The sequence below is a fragment of the Numida meleagris genome, chromosome 5 (genome assembly GCF_002078875.1).
Source record: "Numida meleagris isolate 19003 breed g44 Domestic line chromosome 5, NumMel1.0, whole genome shotgun sequence".
Taxonomy (NCBI): domain Eukaryota; kingdom Metazoa; phylum Chordata; class Aves; order Galliformes; family Numididae; genus Numida; species Numida meleagris.
This window is the reverse complement of record NC_034413.1, coordinates 69,952,793-69,975,111: the sequence shown is the minus strand read 5'-3', so window position 1 is coordinate 69,975,111 and position 22,319 is coordinate 69,952,793. Positions and strand designations below refer to the sequence as shown.

At 37.6% G+C, this 22,319-nt stretch overlaps 1 protein-coding gene across 1 annotated transcript in view; it reads left to right on the top strand.

Moving 5' to 3' along the window:
* NEB (nebulin) overlaps nucleotides 1-22,319 on the top strand; it is a 124,662-nt gene that overhangs the window by 87,326 nt on the left and 15,017 nt on the right. The window contains 25 exon segments of the mRNA XM_021399955.1: nucleotides 399-503; nucleotides 673-780; nucleotides 1,527-1,631; nucleotides 2,291-2,395; nucleotides 2,520-2,624; nucleotides 3,201-3,305; nucleotides 3,420-3,530; nucleotides 3,989-4,099; nucleotides 4,565-4,666; nucleotides 4,800-4,898; nucleotides 8,808-8,918; nucleotides 9,015-9,119; nucleotides 9,903-10,007; nucleotides 11,285-11,389; nucleotides 12,244-12,354; nucleotides 12,810-12,920; nucleotides 13,824-13,937; nucleotides 14,083-14,187; nucleotides 14,617-14,721; nucleotides 15,325-15,429; nucleotides 16,252-16,344; nucleotides 18,498-18,590; nucleotides 19,914-20,006; nucleotides 20,504-20,596; nucleotides 21,692-21,784. Coding sequence (XP_021255630.1) covers nucleotides 399-503; nucleotides 673-780; nucleotides 1,527-1,631; nucleotides 2,291-2,395; nucleotides 2,520-2,624; nucleotides 3,201-3,305; nucleotides 3,420-3,530; nucleotides 3,989-4,099; nucleotides 4,565-4,666; nucleotides 4,800-4,898; nucleotides 8,808-8,918; nucleotides 9,015-9,119; nucleotides 9,903-10,007; nucleotides 11,285-11,389; nucleotides 12,244-12,354; nucleotides 12,810-12,920; nucleotides 13,824-13,937; nucleotides 14,083-14,187; nucleotides 14,617-14,721; nucleotides 15,325-15,429; nucleotides 16,252-16,344; nucleotides 18,498-18,590; nucleotides 19,914-20,006; nucleotides 20,504-20,596; nucleotides 21,692-21,784 — 2,598 coding nt within the window.

Genomic DNA, 22,319 nt, shown 5'->3' with positions numbered 1-22,319 from the left:
TGCCAGTGACTGTAAAGTAGCCTGGCATTATGACTCTTCAGTGGATGCTTTTATCTTCTGTTGTGTAAGATGTTTTACATTTCTCTTGGTTCTGATGAATATTTTAAAACATGATCTCATTCCACTGTGAATTCAAAAAATCACTGGTTTCTTTATTAACTCAGTCATGGACATAGGCGTGAAGTTTTTAGATTCAGTGAAATAAATATAAAATAATCATGGAAATAGCCTCTAAGGCAAATAAGAGGTTTGCAAAGTTTGTTTTGTTTTGCATGTTCAGTTTTCATTGGCTTTGGTGAAAGGATTTTGCAATTTCTTGTGTGAATATAAACGTGTATCTCCTGAAGGTGCTTTTTCTTGGTTTGTGTGATTGACATAGTCTCTCTGCCAATCACTAGGTTCAGTACAAAAAGGACTATGAAAAGAAGAAAGATAAGTATACCACAGTTGTGGATACTCCAGAACACTTAAGGACTACAAAAGTCAACAAACAGATTAGTGATGTAAGTGTGGTCAGCCCCTCACGAATATACTTCCTTCCTGAATTCTGCCCTTAGAAAATAATTAATAATTTCAGTAGTCACTTAAAAAATGTTTCTCATCTTGTTTTATGTTTTTCCATTGCCACCAAGACTGTCAAGAAATAATATGATCTCTAATTTGTATCTTCAGATTATTTACAAGTTGGAATACAACAAAGCGAAGCCTAAAGGCTATACTACAATTCATGACACACCTATGCTGCTGCACGTGCGCAAAGTCAAGGACAGAATAAGTGATGTAAGTAAATCATCAAAAACAAACACAATTAACTCTCTAATTTGATGAGTAATATTTATAACGTGTGTAAAACTGTCATAAAAATTGCCTCTTATTAGAGTGTGTTTATTTTGTTTGCATATAAAACTCCAAATGTATATAATGCTTTTTCCAAAAATCACAATTGAAATTGTTCAGGACTCTTTTTCATGTCAGGTTCTGCAGTAGCTCTTAGAACGTTTTTACTGGGATAGAGTAGCCCACAATGCATAATAAAATTCAAAAGCTGGATTTGGTATCTAATCCACATAAGGGATAATAAACAAAGATTTTCAAAAGCGATCTGTGAATTGAAACACATTGCTTGGTTCCGAAATAAGTGCTACATTTCAGAATCTTTAAAGGGATTTTTGGAAAACATTGAGTGTGCCCATAAGAAGACAGATTTCTTTAATGCAGTTCTATTGAGTACAGTAATGTAGAAGCAGACAGAATTACTGTTCAGTGTAGGTTTTGTTAGATCTTAGTCTGCTTCACGGTGAGTCCTACCTCGTATGTTATCCATTCATTGATGAGGTCCCCTCTTCCCAGCGAATGGTTGATACGATGTTGTATTGATGTAATTTCTTTTTTCTGTTAAGAGTTTATCTTTACAGGAGCAATTTTTAATATTGTGGTTTTAATATTTTGCTGCTTTTCTTGTTGAAGTTGGTAGATTTTATGTGTTATTATCTTTGTAAACTTTTTTTATTTTTTTCTTTCTTTAGCTGAAATACAAGGAATTGTATGAGAGGAATAAATCCCACTGCAATGTTGTTGCAGATTCAGTTCATATAAAGACTCCAAGGCACGCTTACAAGCTGAACAGCAATGTGAGTTCGGTTTGATCAGTACTGTAATTCTGTTATGGGCAGTGGTTGAGACTAGCAATGGTGACCAGGGGAAATTATTTGAAATTCTATTGGAATTCTTTGAGCTTGGACATTCCTTCTAGTTCTTATGCAGCTTGAATTAAATGTATGTTAATGCATTTCATACTGAAGTACTCATTCTTGCAAGTTCTTGAGTTCACCTGAGATTTCTTGTATGTCACACATCTATTATTCTTCTATCTTTGCCCTTTCTTTATTTTTGGCAGAGTCAAAACTGTTCCTGAAATTCTTTGTAATAATGTTCGTGTAGACAAAGTGAGAGCTTAATGAGAAATTCTCATTTGTTTTTTATTATTGGCGGCCCAACATCCACTGCAATAAGCAAAGAACTGAAAGCACTCACCTTCCTCAAATTAAAACATCATTTCAGTCATTCATGTAACTTTATTGACCCGGCAGTTGATTAACTACAGTAACTGGATTTCTCCAGGATTGAACATAATTCAGAGTAAAGCCCTAATCTGGTCTAAATGTAATTTCATACATCTCCTCTTATTAACTGATCCGAACTGAAAGAGAATTTGCATTTATATGAATTTCGTCTGTCAAGTGCGCAACATTAAGTTTTTATTTTTTTCTTCGTGTTTACCTGTGAACAGCTGGATTATAAGAAGAAATACGAAGCAGCCAAGGCTCACTGGCACTGGATTGCTGATAGGCCTGACTTTGTTCAAGCAGCCAAGTCATCTCTGCAACAGAGTGATGTAAGAAAGTCAGAACAATCTGAATATTCCCCTTCCCCACATTTTTCCTTTTCATGATTAAAAAATGTGGTAGATCTGGGATTCTTTTCCTTTTTTCCTAATCTTTTGTTGTTAATTTCTGCAGTACGAATACAAACTGGACCGAGAATTCCTAAAGGGATGCAAACTCTCTGTCACAGATGATAAGAACACAGTATTGGCTTTAAACAATGCCATCTTGTCAAGTGATGTAAGTACTTGAGCATTCACTTTTTGATTCTTCTTGAACTTACTACAAAACTACTTTATTGGCAGCGTGACTGGATTAAGAATGAAGGTTTGAAAAGTTGTTCTTGGTATCAGTTATTTAATTTATTTATTTCAATGACAAATTAGCAGAATCTGAATAAATTTGATCTTGTAAATGTCACTGGACAAATTTATGGTCTTTGAAATGAAATAAATATTTAAATTTAACATTGCCTGAATATGCTAGAGCTTTTCTTATCTATGGATTAATCTTACTGAAATGAAAATGTTGCCTGGAGAAAACAGAAAAACAAATCAGCTACCAGGTCTAACTTCTCCTTAATGCAATGTATCTTTAAGAATTATTAGAAATGTATTGAATTAATACATTTCACATATTAATAACATTCCAGTCGAGAGCTATAGGAATATGGAGACTGGAACAAATTTGTCTTGGAAAACATCAAAATACAAAATTATCTGCAACTTTTGCACTAAAAAGCAGTCAGAACAACAGTAATCTCTTTGGAAGACATCACAAAACATTGCTTAAAATGATATGTTTTCCCCTTGCTAGATAAAATACAAAGAGAAGCACAACAAAGCTCGAGGAACATGCCTGGTTGTTCCAGATACACCTCAGATCCTCCAGGCTAAGAATGTCAGCTCTCTAGTATCTGAGGTAACACATTTGGAAGTTATTTATTCATGTTCATGTATATCCTTTAAACATTGGGTGAGGGGGTGTGTGTGTATATTGGTTTTTTTTTTACCATTTCTTCTCCTATGCTTTCAGAACAAATACAAAGAACACAGCAAGAAACAGCTGCCACGTGGTTCTTACACAACCCTACCTGAGACAAGAGACACTGCTCACGTGAAAGAGGTGACCAAGCACGTCAGTGATGTAAGTAACTTCTGCAATACCAATTTGCTGTGAGATTACTAGCTGGTACCTATAATTGATGAGACTGTTTCATATTTATGTCTTATCATGAAATGCTCAAGGATTCAGCAAAGATAAATTGCTACAGTTTGGATTTGTAGGAGCTATTGCAATATCTGTTGAAATACTCTGGAGAAAAGCAACAGACTTGAGTGCAAATGAATGGGTGTCCTTAATTGGGGTTTCGTTTTTAATAGAACGCAGTTTGAACAAAGATCCTCTAAATAGCAAGTTTATGTAATGTAAAATGTTGATTACAACAAATACACAGCAGCCTTTATGTTTGAGACTTGAGGAACTGCATTTCATCTGTCTTAACAGCTTCAATAAACTTGTTTGAAGTTTCAGTAGCATTTACCTCCTTGTGAAGTTAAAAAAAAAAAAAAAAAGTCACTCATGGCCCTTTTTGTTCTTCATAGACAAACTATAAAAAGCAGTTTGTGAAGGAGAAAGGCAAGTCTAATTATTCTATCATGCTGGAGCCCCCTGAAGTGAAACATGCGATGGAAGTTGCTAAAAAACAGAGTACAGTAAGTTTGTTTTGTGTTTTCATGAATTAAGTGGTTTGTGTAAGAAAATTAAATCAAAGTCACCTGACAAAACAAAAATTCACACTTCTGGATTTCTCCTAGCCTCCATGTTCAGGTATAATTCTGAAGGACAAAGCTGCAAATTTTTGCAGATGTAAAATTGCACTGAAATAAAGAATTCCTTTGAAAATCATATTTATAGTTAATAACATGAAGTAATCTAACACAAAGCACATGTATGTAATAACTTATTTCATTCCTTCCAACACAGATAGAATTGTGCATGCTTGTTTCTTGTGCAATTTGACCACTTGAAAAAACAGATTCCCAAATCGATTCTTTGTAAAATTGTTTTTTAAAAAATCCCATATGCTTTCCCAGCATAATCGCTACATCTTTATTAGGTATTTTCCTCATGAACAAAATTCAGTAATCTTTTTTCCTTTGTCTGTCATCGTGGATTAGATTGAGTACAAGAAAGATGCCAAGTCAAAACTCCACTACACGCCTATTGCAGATCGGCCAGATATTAAGAAAGCAACTCAGGCTGCTAAGTTAATTAGTGATGTGAGTGTTTTTTAAAATCTTCTTTATAATTTTTATAGCACTAATTTTACTATTAAAACCATATCAGTAAAACAATCAAAAGAGTGTTTCATTAGTACTCATCTATACATATATATTTTTTTTTCTTTGTTAGATTGAATATAAAAAGCGTGGAGAAGCTGGCCTTGGTGTAACCATGCTGGGACGTCCAGATATTGAACTGGCAAAGGAGGTGTCCAAGCTGACTAGTCAGGTAATAACACAGAGCTGTGAAAGTTGGAAGTACTGAGAGAAGAGACATAATATTAACTTCTAGAATAATATTTTAACTAGAATTATTTCTAGATTAAAGAATAAGGGAATATTTTAAAAGGAACATGTTCAAGTATAAAGTACATCCCAATGTGAGGTTAAACAAACATTGAACTGAGAGTCTGTTTCTGCTTGCTGTGATGTCAGATGTGATTCACCACTTTCTTATAGTCCTTTATATCCATTCAATGTATGTGACTCTCCTCAAGTGTACCCAGTCACTTTTGCAAAGACTGGCCTGGCAGTGAATTGTGCCCAGATGCTAGAACTCTGCTAACATCATAGGAGCAGAAGCAATCCCTCTGTACAGGCAGGAGAGAGGAAGTGAGGAGATGGGGCATTTAATTTCTCTGTATTTTATTCTGTCATTTCTAAAATCTTTGTATGTCTCCATCTTCTTGAAAGTGACATTTATAATTCTTCGCTGTCTAGTCTCAAATTTTGATGGCGTGTGGAAAGTTAAAATACAGAAATATACAGATTTCTGCATAAATATCAGGAATGTATACATTCTGTGAAATGCTGAGAAGAGTTGATATGCAAGGAGTTAACTGGCCTTCTTGCAAGACTCTATTAGACCCTAATTTTTGGTTGCCTGGGTCTGTTCTAAAGATTAAAGCTGAAGATCATCATTACCTCTAAAAGCCAGCTGATTGCTGTCAAAAAAGAGATGTCTGAAATGAAGGGTTGCTGGTATTGGAAACTGTTTTTTGCAAAAGTCTAGAGTTTGTAGTACATGTTTTATCTCCAGGGGTGAAATATATATTGATATATTGATTATTCACCTGTATGAAAAAAGGAAATGAAAAGAAGCACTTGTGTACAATACTAAGTCTGACATGTTAGTCACGCTCTCTTCTCCCCTCTCCTTGTTTCCGGGTACTAGCTTTAAAAGAAGCAGCCTTTTACCTAACACTTCACAGTCATCTCTCATGTGATGAACATGCAGTTTCTTTCAGCCACTTTCCTTCTATTTTGTGCCTTGGTATTTTGGAGTTGGTATGGTATGCTGTATTAACAGAAGCTTGTGTACTCTTTTGCAATGGTCATGTTCTCCAGCTAGTCTGAAGCACATGCTTTTCTGTGATAGTTTTCTCCCACCAGGACCTCAGTTCTACTTGGTTCTTTCTTACTGCTTCATGCTTCCATCATGTAATTATTTGCATTTCTGATCTTGCTCTCTTGCTACGCGTTATAGGCGGAATACCTCAAGCGGCATATGAGAGGGCATGGAGCTGCATCTTATGATACACCATGGATGAGAACATTTAAGAAAGCTAATATGCTAAGTAGTCATGTAAGATAATTTTAAGTGACATGACTGGGAATGCCATTTTTATGCATCTGTCTCTTTCTTGTGTACTTACAACTCCATGTTGCTGAAGGATCTGTGATCCACCAGTTGCACTGGGTCGTCTTCTGTCAAAGGTGTTGAATGTTGAGACTGCTTATTTAGATGTGCCTTTTTTTCCCCTTTGGAAAGACTGTGCATGGGAGTTGTGTGCATGGGGAATGTCTCTTTCAGAAACACCTCTTGAGGCTTGAAACGTTACTCTGCCCTTGATGATGGTTTTGAAACTTCGTTGTTTTTAATAGAAGCTCCAGTGCACTCATGCAGTGTGGAAGCTCACCTCTTTCACCCCAGAATCCTAAAAGCAGCAATGTAAGCTTGAGCTGGTTTTCCCAAGGCCGTAAGAAAACCAGAAATGTTTATGCCAAACCTGAACAATGGTGCAGGTTATTTTAAGTGAATGGTCATTCCATATGCTGAATATTCACATTAAAATTTTGTTTTAGCAATTCTGTTCATACTTTTATTTAAACTACTCTGTTACATTGCTCTGGAGTGGCATAATGGTGTATGACTAAATAAGCCCTAGGGTCTCTGACAAGTGTACATTGTAGTGATCTGAGGGCACATATTTTCTTACATTTCTTGCCATCTCAAAAACTTTGGAAGACAGAAGAACTATGGCTGCGTGGCAGTTTTGAAGTGCAGCTGCAGATCTGTGCCAGTTCAGTTTTGCACTTGTACTTGCAAATGAAAAAGGAGGATTATGTTTTTCCGTATCTAGCCACAACTACTGCCCATAAGTGTTGAATGCTTCAATGACAGCCACCGTGCTTGTTAGGAAAAGCAAGAATCATTCTGTTAGTACTGAGGACCCCTAGACTGGCACCTCGTCTGGAACGACTGAACCACAGGAAAAAGAAGAACTGATGTTGGTTCCCATTCAGAGATAATGAGCTCCTCCTCCTTTCCCATGCTTTTGCTCCAAGGCTAGCCAGCTCTCCTCTTAGTCTTATAAACTTGCTTTAATGAGATTGTTTTGATCCTGAGAGCAAATTAGCTGTTTTAGAGGTAGTAAGGGGGCAAGTACCAGTTGGCGTAATCTTTCACTTTGTTTTTCTCTTGGGCGTTTCTTCTCACAAGTTTATTCTTTATGAGATGTTGTGTCTTCTTTGTGAAGCTTCTTTTTAAAGCAGCTTCTTTATCCACCTATCTTTTTTTGGGTTGTATTTCAACTGTCTGGCATGCTTGCTTTCAGTTTCGTACAGAACTTTCAGTAACATTTCTTCTGGGCATAAAAGCAGTGAACTCTTTGGCTGATCTTCAACATATGTTGCATAGCTTTCATAACTTAACAGATCCTTGTATAGTTGTTTATTTCCATTTTGTGAGGTCAGAACTAATACTGATTCCTTTTATGTCAAAAATGTTGATATTTGTCCTCTTACAGCAGCTGTGTAATTTGTGGATTTACCTGTTTCACTGCGTGCTTTATCTGAATGCTGGCATGTTTTGCAAAGCGAAAGAGCAGCAGTGCTATGGAGCATGAACTGCATGGTGCTGGATGGGCAAGAATATGCCAGTGAATTCAGAAGTGTGAAATATGATTATACAATGTGATTTTATTCTGCTTTCAAGCAGGCCAGTCATGAATTCTTTGAGGTTTTTTCTTACAGTCTTCTGTAACTCCTCAGAAACAATTTTGTGAATCTCTGGCAGCAAATACGTTCACTAAAATGAAAATGTTCCTAATGAAACAACCTCTTGGAGATATACAAGAAATAGTGAGGAGTTACCCTTTAGCAGCAGGGACGGAGGAGTCATGATGAATGAAGGGCTTGTCCTCATTGAAGTCACTAGCCAAACTCCTATTCGTATCAACCTGGCTGATGGGCCTCCAGCCTGGGTCTGCTGAAGTATTATAATTTACATTGATACAGTTTACCTTGCTGATATTAATCTGATGTGTTTTGGAAGTGCTACTAAGCCCCTGGCCCGGTCTAATTCCTAGAATCCTCTGTATGTGTTCATTATTATCTCTCTTTGTTTCATACAAACACAGTATGTGCTTGACAGTATATATTTATGTGTTTGATATGTTGCCGTCTTCGATGCTGGTGTGTCTTATGTTTCTCCAAGAAATATGTTAAAAGCTTATTTTCAACACTCTTTATGCTTTGTCAGTTTTTGTCTCTTTGTGAAGTATGATGTCTTATATGTATGCACAGTTGCCATTGAACGAGAAATTCTTCATCTCTCAGAGGGTCAGAAGCATCTTCTCAACGCACTTCTCTTGACTATGTTTGTTGCTATTTTTACAATGAGGAGACTTTATGTGCGCATTGATTGAAAGTGGTGTTTCCTAAATACAGATGGAGATTTTCTTTCCACAGTAGGTGATCTTTAAAATAACTTTTATTCCAATGGATGCCTTCAGGTTGCTGCATTTTTGTTCTTCTGCTTACAGTCAGAATGTACTAGTGTCTCTTTGCCTTCCACAGCCAAACAGGTGAATACTCAAGAACAGATATAATATCCTGTTGTTTTCTTTTCATTTAGGTGAAATACAAGGAGAACTTTTCCAAAGAGAAGGGTAAAAAGCCAAAGTATGATTTAAAGGAGGCTAAAATCTACAAGACCATGAAAGATGCTCACAACATGGCTAGTGAGGTATGCTCACTTGTATGTTTCCATTAAAAGTTTCAAGTTTTCTATGGTAAAGGCTTCCTCCATCTTCACTGATTTTGTTTCTTTTCATATTCGCAGGTGAAATACAAAGCAGATCTAAAGAAACTTCATAAGCCTGTCACAGACATGTCTGAGTCGCTGATTATGAACCATGTCCTGAATACAAGCCAACTCGCCAGTGCTGTAAGCTCATTAACTAACCCAAGATCCATTTGACTTTTCCATCCCTACTGATTCCAGTCTGAACTGATCTCTGCTAATTATTTCTGTAATGATTACTCCCTTTGTTATAGTTCATGGGCCATCACCTGGTAGTGATCTCTTCTCTACTTTCTAACGGTTGTTTCCTAGTGAACTAGCAACTTTCTCACATTTGTCCTCTGGAAGTGAAATCTTTATTAGTTGTAGAGCTGCTAGCATTTTAAATCCACTAATCATTTTTAGTGGATTCCTTCTTGATTACATTTTAACTGATCTCATCTCACTAACAGAGACTGTTTTCTTCTTTCTTTTTTTGTTGTTATTGCTTACAATATTTAAAACTACTTTTTTTCTGATTTTTCATTTCATTTTTATGTTTAACATCCTCCCACTGTAGAGGTACAGAATTACTTCTAACAAAATACTTGAAAATTTTATTGAGAAAATATGAGAATCATTACTGCCTGGCACAGTCTTTTTTATGTATCCGCTCTGTTTCCTTTCTCTTTTTTGTTTACTTTTTCTTTTTTTTTAATCTTGGTTTTGAAAAAATCTTTGTTGCAATCAAAATGATCAAAAAAGACAACTCACATCTTTAAAAATGATACGATACTGAGAGTTAAACTTCTTGTTTTTGTTTTGCTTTTTGTATTTCTAATTTCTCTTTGATGTTCCATTGAAGTGTTGCTTTGATTGGACCTAAGAAGTAGATTTGCTGAGGGATTTTTTTTTTTATTGAGATGATTTTTGACACCTTCCCTTCAGTACCAGTACAAGAAGCAATATGAGAAGAGTAAGGGTCACTACCATCTGGTGCCAGATAATCTTGAACAGGTTCATCTAAGGGAGGCATCAGAACTACAGAGCCACGTAAGTTGGTCACGTGTTTCTCATTAACCATACTCATTGAGTTCTGAAGTCTCCATCACTGAAATCATCCTAGCAAGTTCTCTGATGTATAGAAATTTATGTGCCTGTCTGTTTTATGAACACTGCACTCTTGAGAGGACGAAAGTCAATGAGAAATTTTTGTACATTTGCAAGTTTAGAACACGTACAAAATATCCACATGAATTCTTCATTTTAGAGTAGATCTCAAAATTACTTATTCTTGTTCTATCTGGATCTTCCTACATGGTAACATAAATACTGTATTAATACTCGGTATAATATCTTTACTGGGGTGATTTCATCTGTAGAAAAATAGTCCTGATAATCACAGAAACTGAAAATTGAAAAAAACATTGCTGCTGAGAGCAATTTTCAGTTGCTTTGTCCATTCTAGTCTCAAGTGATACCAAGGAGAACTCTGCCTTTATTTTTCTGCATACCTAATTCCTTTAATGAAAACAATACCTACTGCTGCTATTAGATGTGTCTGTTGACACTTCTTCCCTCAAATGAAGAATTTTATCCTCTGATTTGGTCCTTTAGTCCTCCTTCTTCCAGGTGTTTATTGGCCCTAAAGCAAGAGAGAAGTTACTACTCGAATATGAAGGGCTGTACATAGTGTTCTGCTGCAGAATAATGGCATGGAACTGCAAAAACTACTTATCAGATGACTATAAGAAAATGGCTGTTCATCAGTTTATAGCATAGTCCAAATGTAGTGGAAGAGCAACCACTTGTTACTCTAGTAAGAGACTGAGATTGCTCTCTCAAAGACAGAGCATTGCCTCGTGCAGCAGTTTGAAAATAGGTACCCTAAAGACTGCATACTGTAAGGTGAAGCAGAAATGTATTAATCGTGGTGGACATTTCACTCACTGGATACATATGCACAGAATTAGGTAAGAAGATGCCAAGTTGCATCTTCTCAAGCCCCTCCCACTAACACTACAGCAGTCTATTAACGTGGCTGAACTCAACCATCGTCAGGAGCAGTTTGAGTGCTTTCAGGTTAGCTTTGTACAGTTCCTGTCTTCCTTCTTGTCATCAGTTGTTTCTTGAAATCGGAGCTAATGCTGCTTATTCTCTGCAGCAGGAAATATGTCACTAGAATTTTATGCCATTTTAAGGTCAATAATATGTATTTCAGGAAGATGATTGGTGTCAGAAGTTCACCAGTTGATCGCAGTAGACATATACTAGCTGAAGAGTTAGTTATTTGATTATTTGGAAAGGTAACTGTTTTCCTTTCTTCTTAGGTGAAATACAAAGAAAAGTATGAGAAGGAAAAAGGTAAACCTATGCTGGACTTTGAAACTCCAACATACCTAACTGCAAAGGAATCTCAGCTCATGCAGAGTGAGGTAAGGCTAAAATCAATACTTATAGGCTAAAGGAACTTTAACATCTATTTTTTATAGTTAAACATTCACAGTGATTTTCACTTGCAATTATACTTGTGTCTCGTGTATGCCAACAGTTTGAAAAATTATCACGTTTCTTTCTGTTGGCTATGAGATATTATTTAAGAATCATGACGTTTTCCTGTGTCACTTTGAAGTGTATATTTTCTGTAATTTCTCATCAAGAAGCTGTCAGTAGGTTAAGCTTAAGCAAAGCTTTGAGTGTCTAGAAGAAATGCAGAATGAAATACACTTCACTTAAACTCTTGCAACAGGAACATGTTATGTATGTCAGTTACCATAGTCCACAGAAAATATACTGGTTATCTTTTTCATCTGAGAACTCTGTGTTTGAAAAACCCACTGCCTTCCTGTTTGTCTCCATTGTCACAGTGTTCTTCACTGTCGTTCTATTTCCTGAGGCAGTTATTTTTTGTTTGTTTGAAGTATTGCCTTGTTCTGTTGCAGATGAAGGCTTATCCGTGTTGAGAAAAATTTGTACAAGGCCCTTAGTCATTGTGTTTGAATGATTCCATTGAATGTTTTCTCTGCACATACAAATATGTAGGAAAAAAAAACAACAAACATAGTGTCAGGTTATATTTACATTGGAAGTAATGAGCTATTTAATGGACCTGAATAAAAAGAGGATTTATTATTTTAGCTATCAGCAGCACTGGCTGCAGAGGATTGTCACTGCGACATTAATACTGAACTGCTGCTCCTTCTCCATTCTCCCAGAAGTTTTTTCATGTAATTAAGAATAATGTAATAAATATTTGCTATTTTGCTTTTTTTCTCCTTACTCTCATTAGAAAGAATATAAGAGGGACTTTGAAGAGTCCATTAAGGGCAGAAACCTTACTGGCTTGGAGATAACACCATCCTTATTACATGTCAAATACGCAACCAAAATAGCAAGCGAGGTAGCAGTTATTCTGTGTTTATTTCCTCTTACAAGTAAAATAATTCCACTAAGTATTCTCAGCAGCATTTCTTCTTCACCACTTTCTTTTTTCCTAACCATTCACTTTAAGCATGTTTTCATATATTTTGTGTTGTGACCTAATTTGTCGTGGACACTTAACTGTTTTTTGTTAACTGTGTTCATGTTTACCGTGTCCCTTTCTGACATACTTCAACATAACTGTCCTGTAGTGGTGTGTGTACATGTGTGCCCTTGCAATTTATCTTGAACAATAATGACTACTCTCTGTTCCATCGCAGTGGCTCTTTTGTAACCCTATAAAATATTCTTTGCTGTTTTAAAAAGTCCTTCTTTAATTTGGAGCTTTTGGATTTTTTTTTTCATTTTTGCAATACAGCTGTAGAGCGCTGAACTATTCTGTAGTCTGGCTTTGTACTTTTCTTTCTTCCATAGAAAGAATACAGGAAGGATCTGGAGGAGGGTGTCAAAGGTAAAGGACTGTCAGCTTTGGAGGAGACTCCAGACATGTTAAGAGCAAAGAATGCAACTCAGATCCTGAATGAGGTATGTCAAAAGCTGTTTGGAAATATCTGAACTGAGGTAACAGCCTTGGAGTGATAAATGCTTATAGCCATGTAACACCAGTATGTAGTCACTCCCTATAAACTCCTGAGTGGACAGAAAAAAAAAAAAAGAATGTGTATGATGAGCAAGGTTAGTGAAGCAAAGAGCTCCTTTTAATGAGGAACGCTTGCTAGGTGTCTCAAAAACAGAAGCAAGGCTGGTGGGCAGTTCCCCCTGCCCAGGCCAGGCTCAGAGCAGCCAGCTGTCCACAGCTATGGGACTGACAAGGTGGACTCTTCCCCAACCCAGTGGAGAGGGGTGGCCAGCAGAAAGTGAAGATGCAAATTGAACCTGATTTATTTACAAGGTGGACCGCTATAATAAACATTTAACAGTGACTATTTTCATAGGATGAACTTAGATGGTACTTTAAGGGCTTTAATCTCATCAGACTGAAGCTGAAAAAAGTAACGTACTAGTGTTAATTTAATGAGTTGTTAACATACGCCCTTAAGATAAGCCTGCTGACTGACAACAATGTTTTGTACTTACAGCAAGCATTTTTGAGTTATTCAAAGAGCCTGCATTTTATAACCACCCAACATCACAGACATATTCAGAGAGATTTGGCAGAGTTGGCATAAAGAGAGAGGAATTATACTGATCTATACAAATTGCATCTTTTAGACCTTGCTGGAAGATCTCAGTTGGGCTGTTTGTTCTCAATATTAAAGTTGTTAAGTACACACTTTAATGGCATCGTATGTATATTTAATTGTACGCTTCTATTAGTAAATAGTCCTGTTTTGTGGTGTGATCATGAAGATATCTGAAATTGCCAATTTCAAATTGGGGGGTTGCATTCACCTCAGTAAAATATCTCTTTATTGCCTTCATCTGCAGAAAGAGTACAAAAAAGCCTTGGAATTAGAAATCAAAGGAAAAGGTCTATCAGAACTGGCTTTGGAGACACCCGATTTTGTGAGAGCAAAGAATGCCACTGACATTGCTAGCCAGGTCTGTATGAATGCCTCGTTTATTACAGCTGATGTCTTTCTTTAAAGAAAACAATAGTGGTTTGTTGTTGTTTTGTTGTTGTTTTTGAATGCAAGTCATTGCTAAGATACGATGAAGGCATCTAAATGTGAGCTTTCCCTAACAGATCAAATACAAACAGCTGGCAGAAATGGAGAAGGCCAACTACACCAGTGTTGTCGATACTCCAGAGATCATTCATGCCCAGCAGGTCAAAAACCTTTCAAGCCAGGTACCTTGAGTGAAGAGATACAATCATTGTTCATGTGGGAACCTTGAGCAGGTACTGATCAGGAGCACCTAAATAACCACCTGTCACAGCGTCCAGGAGATACACCAGAAAAGCAAATGTTGGTAGAACGGTGACGTGGCAACTCTTACAATTCGATATTGAAATTAATTTATTTTAAAGCTGTTTAAAATGGAGCAATATTTTCTATTGTTTTTGCAGTACCAAAGCTATTTTTGTTTTCAGTAAGTTTAGCTGAATTTTCCAACCCCTTAATAATTTTAAATGCTTAAAATGAATCCTGCACAGAGGTGTATCTGAAACAGAAGCGCTCACGTTTCCGTAGAGATGGGCATTATGCAACAGTAAGTAAAGACAGGCTGTTTATTAGTTCTTTTATACTAATAACGTATGTTTTGTATTTTGTATCAGAAAAAGTACAAGGAAGATGCAGAGAGGACCATGCCATACTACGTGCCTGTAGCAGACACACCAGAAATGCAAAGAGTCCGTGAGAACCAAAAGAACTTTAGCACGGTACATGTATACACAATAAATATTGTTACTATCAAATAATTTAAAAAAAATGTACAGCTTTTTTTGTCACTTAATAAGGTCCAAATTCCACACTGAAATCCCTTCTAGACTGCCTTTCTATTCTCAGCAATCCCCATCCATGTGCTCCCCAATGTATACAGCAGCCCTCTTACACAGAGGATCAAAATGAGGCTCTGACCTTCTTGGAACAAGAATTCTTTCTGCCATGTTTTGACAATTCCTTTTCTAATAATGAAGAATGATAGTTACAGAAGTTGTTAGATGGGAATAAATGCAAGATTGTATGGTCAGGAACATGGACAATTTCTCCTCCTTCTGGCTTGCAATTTTTAATTGTTGAGAAAGGTGCTGCAGTCTGGCACCTTTCAAGATTTTTGATGAATGTAGTTGATCTCCTTTTACAAATTTAAGTCGAAATATTTATAACTGTATGTCCTCATATCACTAATGGTGGAGTTAAAATGAACACCTTAAAAGGCGTAGCTGAAAATACATCTCTTAGCTTCAAAAAAAAAGCTCTGTGAGTAAATTTTTATGGCATAAAATCAACATTTGACCTCTTGCTGCAACTTTTTTCAACAGCTTCAGTATCAGTGGGACCTACAGAACAGTAAAGGAAAAGTTACGGTTGTACAAGATACTCCAGAAATGCTGCGCGTGAAAGAAAACCAGAAGAATTTCAGCTCGGTATAGTTCTTTTTCTGTTTTCAGTGCTTATTCCAAAGAAAAAATACCTCACAGTTTGATGTGTTTAATACAGTAATTATTTTAGGCTCTTCTTCATAGATACTTACGTTCTTCACCTGTTTAAATATGTGTAAGATTTTTTTCCCAACAAAGTGAGTTTTGTTCTAAGCAGATTTAGCTGATTTATGCTACTCCTTTTTATCTACTGTCATTTATGGAGTGCTCTGATTGCAGTCTTTTACATGTATTTAGCTGTCTTATAGCTCAACAACCATCCCTGTGCTTAAAATGTTACCAGTGTCCACCTTTCTTTTGTTCTGTTGCCATGTAAGTAGTGCAGTCTTGTTGTATTTCAACTTTTTTCTTTCAGTGGAAAGTGAACTGTCTGCCTGATATGTTTCACATGCCATGTGTTACCATGAAGTGCCTATTGTCTGCTGTATCATTTTGCCACTGGCACCATTAGCCTAATGGGTGGAAGGAATTTGTGTGAAACATCCCGAAACAAATTGGAACAAGAACAAACTAAACTAGTATTTGTTCTAGCTTTTCGTTCCTAAAAGGAGTTTAAAATGTTGATATTCTAATTAAAATGCATGACTACAAATATAAATGATCAGCCCTGTTTTTGCACAAATGGCACTCATGGTAAACGAGGCCTGAAGTAGGCAATAAGGCAGTGACTGAAGGTGGTCCTCCCTGTTTGCTTTCATGCTGCACTGTTGCGTGCAAATCACTGTCATGAAACTGTATTCTCTCTCAAGGAGAAATAATGTTGTGTTTTGAATGCTTAACCTTGTTGTCTTGATTCTAAATGTTAAGATTTTATATAAAGAAGATATTGGAACTGGAACTACTATTGAAAAGACGCCAGAGATGCAGAGAGTTAAAAGAACCCAGGATGCAATTAGCTCGGTACAAACCAATTGATTTTTAATACTCTACAGGTGCTAATTCAACTTAAAGCAATATTCTTTTCCCCTCTCACTTCTTTAAATGTTGCTAACTGTGGTTTGGCAATAATCCATTCAGCTAAGGGTTACTTTCTGAAAGTTTTGCCTATTCTTGTGACTTAATAATCCTTCTAACGATTAATATTCAATTTGTTACTTACAATCAATTTCTAAAACCTGAAAGCACTTGTCATATTTTTAATCTCATCCCAAACACAGTTTATTTATAGGAGAATCAAATAATTGGTTAGGTTGGAAGGCACCTTCTTGACATCATCTCCTCCAACTCCCTTGCTCAGTAGAGTTCAGCTAGGGCACGTTATCCAGCACTGCGCTGAGTTTTTAGTATCTCAGAGGACTTTAGATATTCAAAAGAACTCCACAGCCTCTCTGGGAAACCTGCTCTGGTGTCTGACCAGCCTCACCGTTAACAAAATGTTTTGCTGTGTTCAGATAGAACTTCCTGTTTTTTAACTTGTGCCCATTACTGCTCATCCTGTCACTGGGCACTGCTGAGAAGAGTTGCTCCCTTGTTTTCCTTCCCTCCTTCCAGGTATTTTTGCCTATTGATATTAGTTCCTCCTGAGTCTCCTGTCCTACTGGTTGAAGAGTCCCAGCCCTCTAAGCCTCATCTCATACCCAGTCCCTTCATCATCTCAGTGGCCTTGTACTGGTCTCCATCCAGTAAGCCCATGTCTCTCTTGTACTAGGAGCCCAGAAACTGGTTACAGCACTCCAGGTGTGACCTCAGCAGTGCTGAGGGGAAGGATCACCTCCCTCGACTTGCTGGCAGTGCTCTTCCTAGTGCAGGCCAGGGTCTGTTGTCCTTCCTTGCCACAAGGGTGCATTGCTGGCTCATGGTCAGCGTGTTGTCCACCAGGTCACCAGGGTCTTTCTCTGCCAAAGTGCTTCCCAGTCAGCCAGCCCCCAGTATGTTCTGGTGCTTGGGACTACTCCTCCCCAGGTGCAGGACTTTGCACTTCCCCATGTCCTTCGTGAGTTTCCTGTCAGCCCCTTTCTCCAGCCTGTCAGTGTCCCTCTGGATGCCAGCACAACCTCAAAGTTGATCAGCCACTCCTCCTAGTTCTGTGCCATTTGTAAGCGAGCTGGTAGTGCCCTCTGTCCCAGCCTGCAGGTTGCGAATGAATGTTAAACAGCATTGGCCCCAGTATGGACCGCTGGGGCACACTCCCTGTGCCCTGATCTCCAGCTGGCTCCCGTGCTGCTGATGGAAGAGGTCTGGGCCTGGTCATTCAGCCAGATTTCAGCCCAGCTTGCCATGCACCTATCTGGCCTGTCCTTTGTTGGCTTGCCTGTGAGGATGTTAGGGCAGCCTACTAAAGCATGTCTTGTAAAACTTTTATATTTAAAAAGCCGTAATACTCTAATATTGGAATAATTGTGTGTCATTCTTTTCTTTCAAGATTTGGGTTTTTTTTTTTTACATGCTTTTTAAAAAATTCGGATGTGATTTTTGTGTACGAGCTATTAACGTTTCAGCCATTTGTTTCATGTGTATTATGTTGAATATGTTCTCATAAGGTACTGTTGTCTTGTCTTGGTCATACTAAAGTAGAAATGAAAATAGCACTGATATCAAACACTTGAATTGCTAAAATATTGTATGATGACCCTCAGCTCTGTTGAATATGATGATCTTTACAAATCCAGAATTCTGCTTCGCTGCTAGAAAGACCACATAGTACTGAACCTGTTGAAAGGCATTCACAACAGCTTTTAGAAAACCTTTTTTATGAGAGTGTCATTCATAGTGAAATCTCACCCAGCAGCCTGCTTGTAATGGCAGTGGGAATGCTTTAACTGCTCATGTTGAAGCCTGCTTCTGCTTTCTGCTCATGTTGAAGCCAGCGAGATCTTTTAAATTTTCCACCTCCTTGAAATTTATTTAATTTATTGAAACTTATTTCGGTATCTACATAGGTGCCTATTTTAAGGCCACTAGGCTAAAAATTTTAGATTATTATATATACGTCTTTAATTTCAGTGAGTTTGTGAAGTGTAAGTGCCCTGTGCTTTTTTATTCATGCAATTTCTTACCCGTACCATGTGCTTTAACATAAATTCTAATTTTTTCTAATGTCTGTGCCATTGTAGATCAAGTACAAGGAGAGCATTGGAAAAGGAACTCCGATTCCTGATCTCCCAGAAGTGAAACGTGTCAAGGAGACGCAGAAGCACATCAGCTCGGTAGTGGCCAATATTTTCTGCTTACCTCTATATAACCTCTCAGAGCTCAGCCTTCAGTCTGTGGTAGTGTTTATGGGTATTTTTTTGTTGAAAGGAGAACAGATCCCTTAGATCCCTATCTGCTGCAGCTGGAAGTTAAAATATCTGAATTTTGCAGCAATCATTAGAGTCAAGTCACTTCCCTGCGTTGCTCCTGTGACCTTTTCTAAATGCAGAAATAAAATGAACAAATAGACAGAGGAGATCTTATTGTTCTGAAAAGAAATGGAGCAGCAAGAAAAGAGTAAACTGGAGGCTCTTTTTGTAGTAAAAAAAAAAAAAACAAAAAACAGTTAAAAATGGAAAAAGTATCTGTTCTTCCCATATCTCGTTAAGTGTAGATTCTAATAATCAAACCCTGTTCTCCTGATCTTGAGCCATCATTTCCTATGTCCTTACTTTGAGCTCTGAATACAGTATTGAGGGAGAGCACGGTCTTGTGATCATTGGTACCTCAGATGTTTGCTATACAATGTGGAGGAGCTGACATGGGATGAATATCTTATGATTTACTACTCCTTATGTTAAGCCGTTTCCCTCTTGTGCTTTTCAAGTTAGTATTGATTTTTACAGCTCACTAGTGCATAGCAGTTGGTTTTTCAAACTATGCTTCATTTTTCTAACCTTCAAGTCACATCATTTGTTCTCCCTTTCTGTGTATCCTTTATTGCTGTATCCTTTTTCCTTGTTTCAATGCCATCAAGCAGTGAAAGGCAGTTTGCAAATATTTTATGAATTTTCAAGAACTGCTAGTGCATTTGTAGTGTATTCCTGCATGATTAGGTTTTAGCCCAAGCATCTTCTGTCATGGCTAGGTTAAGTTAAATAGGGAAATACGAGAGCTGAAGCTCAATGGTATTTCTCACTTGTAACAAAAGAAAATGTTGATTTTCTGAAAGTAGGGATTGAAATGGATTACACAACTAAGTTCAGCTGTTTGCTGACAAACAAAGCTCCAGAAACGTTCACTGCCTGAGAAGTAGTACTGTTACTATTCCTAGACTAAGACGAAAAGCAAGAACTACCTATATTTTATCCCAGATGAGCAGATTATTCAAATGTGTGTCCTATGTAGTGAAGTAATCCACTGACTGCAGCGTGTTGAAGCACCTAGCTGTAGACATTAGGTACTTTGCTTAAATGTACGCTCAGGAAAAGAAATGTTGCGCATGTTTACGTCCCAGATTGTATTTATCTGTTAACCAGGTAAAGTACCTATCCAGGTGCTCTGTAGGCATCAGGGAAGGGACATATCTCATCTTTCTGGGTGCTTGTGTTCTGCAGGTCTTGTACAAAGAGGAGGTGGGGACAGGTATCCCAACACCTGTTACTCCAGAAATAGAGAGAGTCAGACGCAATCAAGAACACATTAGCTCGGTATTTAAGAAAAAGATGTTAACAGTTCCTTTTTGCATAACATCCTAACATGTACTCCCTTTTTCTTCAGTGATTTAAAATCTCACCTGCTCCTTTCTTCTCTGTGGCAGTATTTTTAACTCAATTCTTCTTCCACCTTTTTGTGCTTTAACTTTTTGGAGTGATTGACAACTTTACGTGCATTTCTTTTTAGAACCACAACCTTTGTGAGCTGTGAAAACAATCTGGTGTTCCTCTCCGTGTTTGTTTTATCTTAACCCTTCATCTCCTGGGATATGTAGCCATATTTACAGAATAATCAGCCACTTTCTTAATATTCACCTCTAGAACAAGTGTGAGATTAATGAAAAAGTGACCCTAACGCTAAACATAACTCACAGAATAGCAAGATTTAATTATTTTGCCTGTGTTGAATTGTTGAATGCTGGTGGTTTTTTTTGGTGGTTTTTTTTTTTTGTTTTTTTTTTTTTTTGTGGCAATTCTCTTGTACCTCATAGGTGTCATACAAAGAGGGCTTAGGGATGGGCATCCCAACCCCGGTCACTCCGGAAATGGAGAGAGTCAAACGCAACCAAGAGAACATTAGCTCGGTACAGCCAAATGCAGCAAACCCCACCACTCAGAGTGCAAATCCAGTCCCTTTAACTGCCCCATATTATTTTTTAATGAACTTTGAACAACCCTTTCTTGATCGAGTCACTAAAACTTGCCATTATCCTTGTGTTGTATTTTTTTCCTCAGTCTAGCGTAACTGCCATTAAATTATCCCAGCTGTGAGATTCAACCCTCATTTACTTTAATCAGTGAAGCAATGCCTTATTTCTTTTTCCCACTGACAGCGTGGGTCACTCCTCCATAGCAAGGCTGATCCTTCTAACGCTCTTCAGACTCACCACGCTGGTGCAGTGCAAAAACCAAAGTGAGCTCTTAACACTTCCTGAAGCAAAGCAGACTAATGAAGCCAGAGCGTGTCTGCCTTTGCGTGTTTTTGCTTGTTGGATGCTTTCTTGTATTCTACAGGTCTGTGTAAGAAAACCTGGGAGCATCTTTGTATCGCTGTAACGTGAATATTGCGAACATCGTGCAAATAAGGGAAAATGACTGTCATAATGCATTTCTGTCCAGAATTACTTCCTTTTCTGGCACGTTCCAGTCAAGTCACCATGCACAATTTGAAGTGCTCTACTTCGTAACTTTGTTGTATATTTCTATTCTAATTGGAGTGACTTAGGGCTGATTTTGACTCAGACGCGACAGGCGCAAAATTCAGACCTGACTTGACATTCGTAGGACAGTTCAGAGAAGCCACCGTAGCCACACTCTGTGTGCTACATTTAATTGTCTCTGTGATCATCACTTCTCTCTTTCATACTTGTGAGGAGCAATCTAGAGGGAAAGCTGACCATTAAGGTCTTTTCTTTAAGTAAGTAGACTGACTTCCCTGTGGAAGGAGACAGAACTGCAAAAACGTTAGCCATTAGCTGATTATTTTGATTGACTTTTTTCTGCTAGCCTTTGAACAAGGATGACAAAATTGTATTTTTCGTACCTTGACGTTTCACTATATTAAATTACTTTTCTTCTCTCTCTCTCTCCTTGCCCCATCCTCCTCCTTCCCTTTTTTTTCCCTTACAAACACCCCACAAACCAAACCAAACAAACCCTCCCTCCCTGTTGCCACACAGGTGTTGTACAGAGAGGGGCTGGGAATTGGAACCCCAGTGCCTGTGACCCCTGAGATGGAGAGGGTCAAACGCAACCAGGAAATCTTTAGCTCGGTACACTTCCCTAACTCCAGAACAATGTTCCCTATAACTTTATTTTAGAAGAACTTCATAACACTTGAACACGTTCTGCTCTCTGGAATTAACTTACAGTGACACTCCCTTTCTGCTGTTAAAATTCAATCGTTCTTATATTTTATGCAAATATTGTAAAAGATTTTTCTAATAATCGTAACTTAATACTTCACAGCCTTTAATTTTTAAAACCTTTATTTTTGTGAAATTTTTTTTTCTTAGAAATGGCTGTTTCCTCTTTTTGCTTAATTCCATTCTTCTGCTGCTTTATTGCTGTGTTGAAGTGTCCCTAGGACCTTTCAGGAGCTCAGAAGTGTTCCCTGGATTGATCACAACCGTTAACTGATCTGCAATTCCTAATTTTTCCCTCTTTCTAATGGATGTAGTAGGCATACAAGTTAACTATGATGCTCTGCCTCCCTCAAATGTGGTCTGTCTTTTATACTTTTTTACACTGCTGTGTTACCATACAGGTGGTGTACAAAGAGAACGTGGGGCTGGGAACCCCCACCCC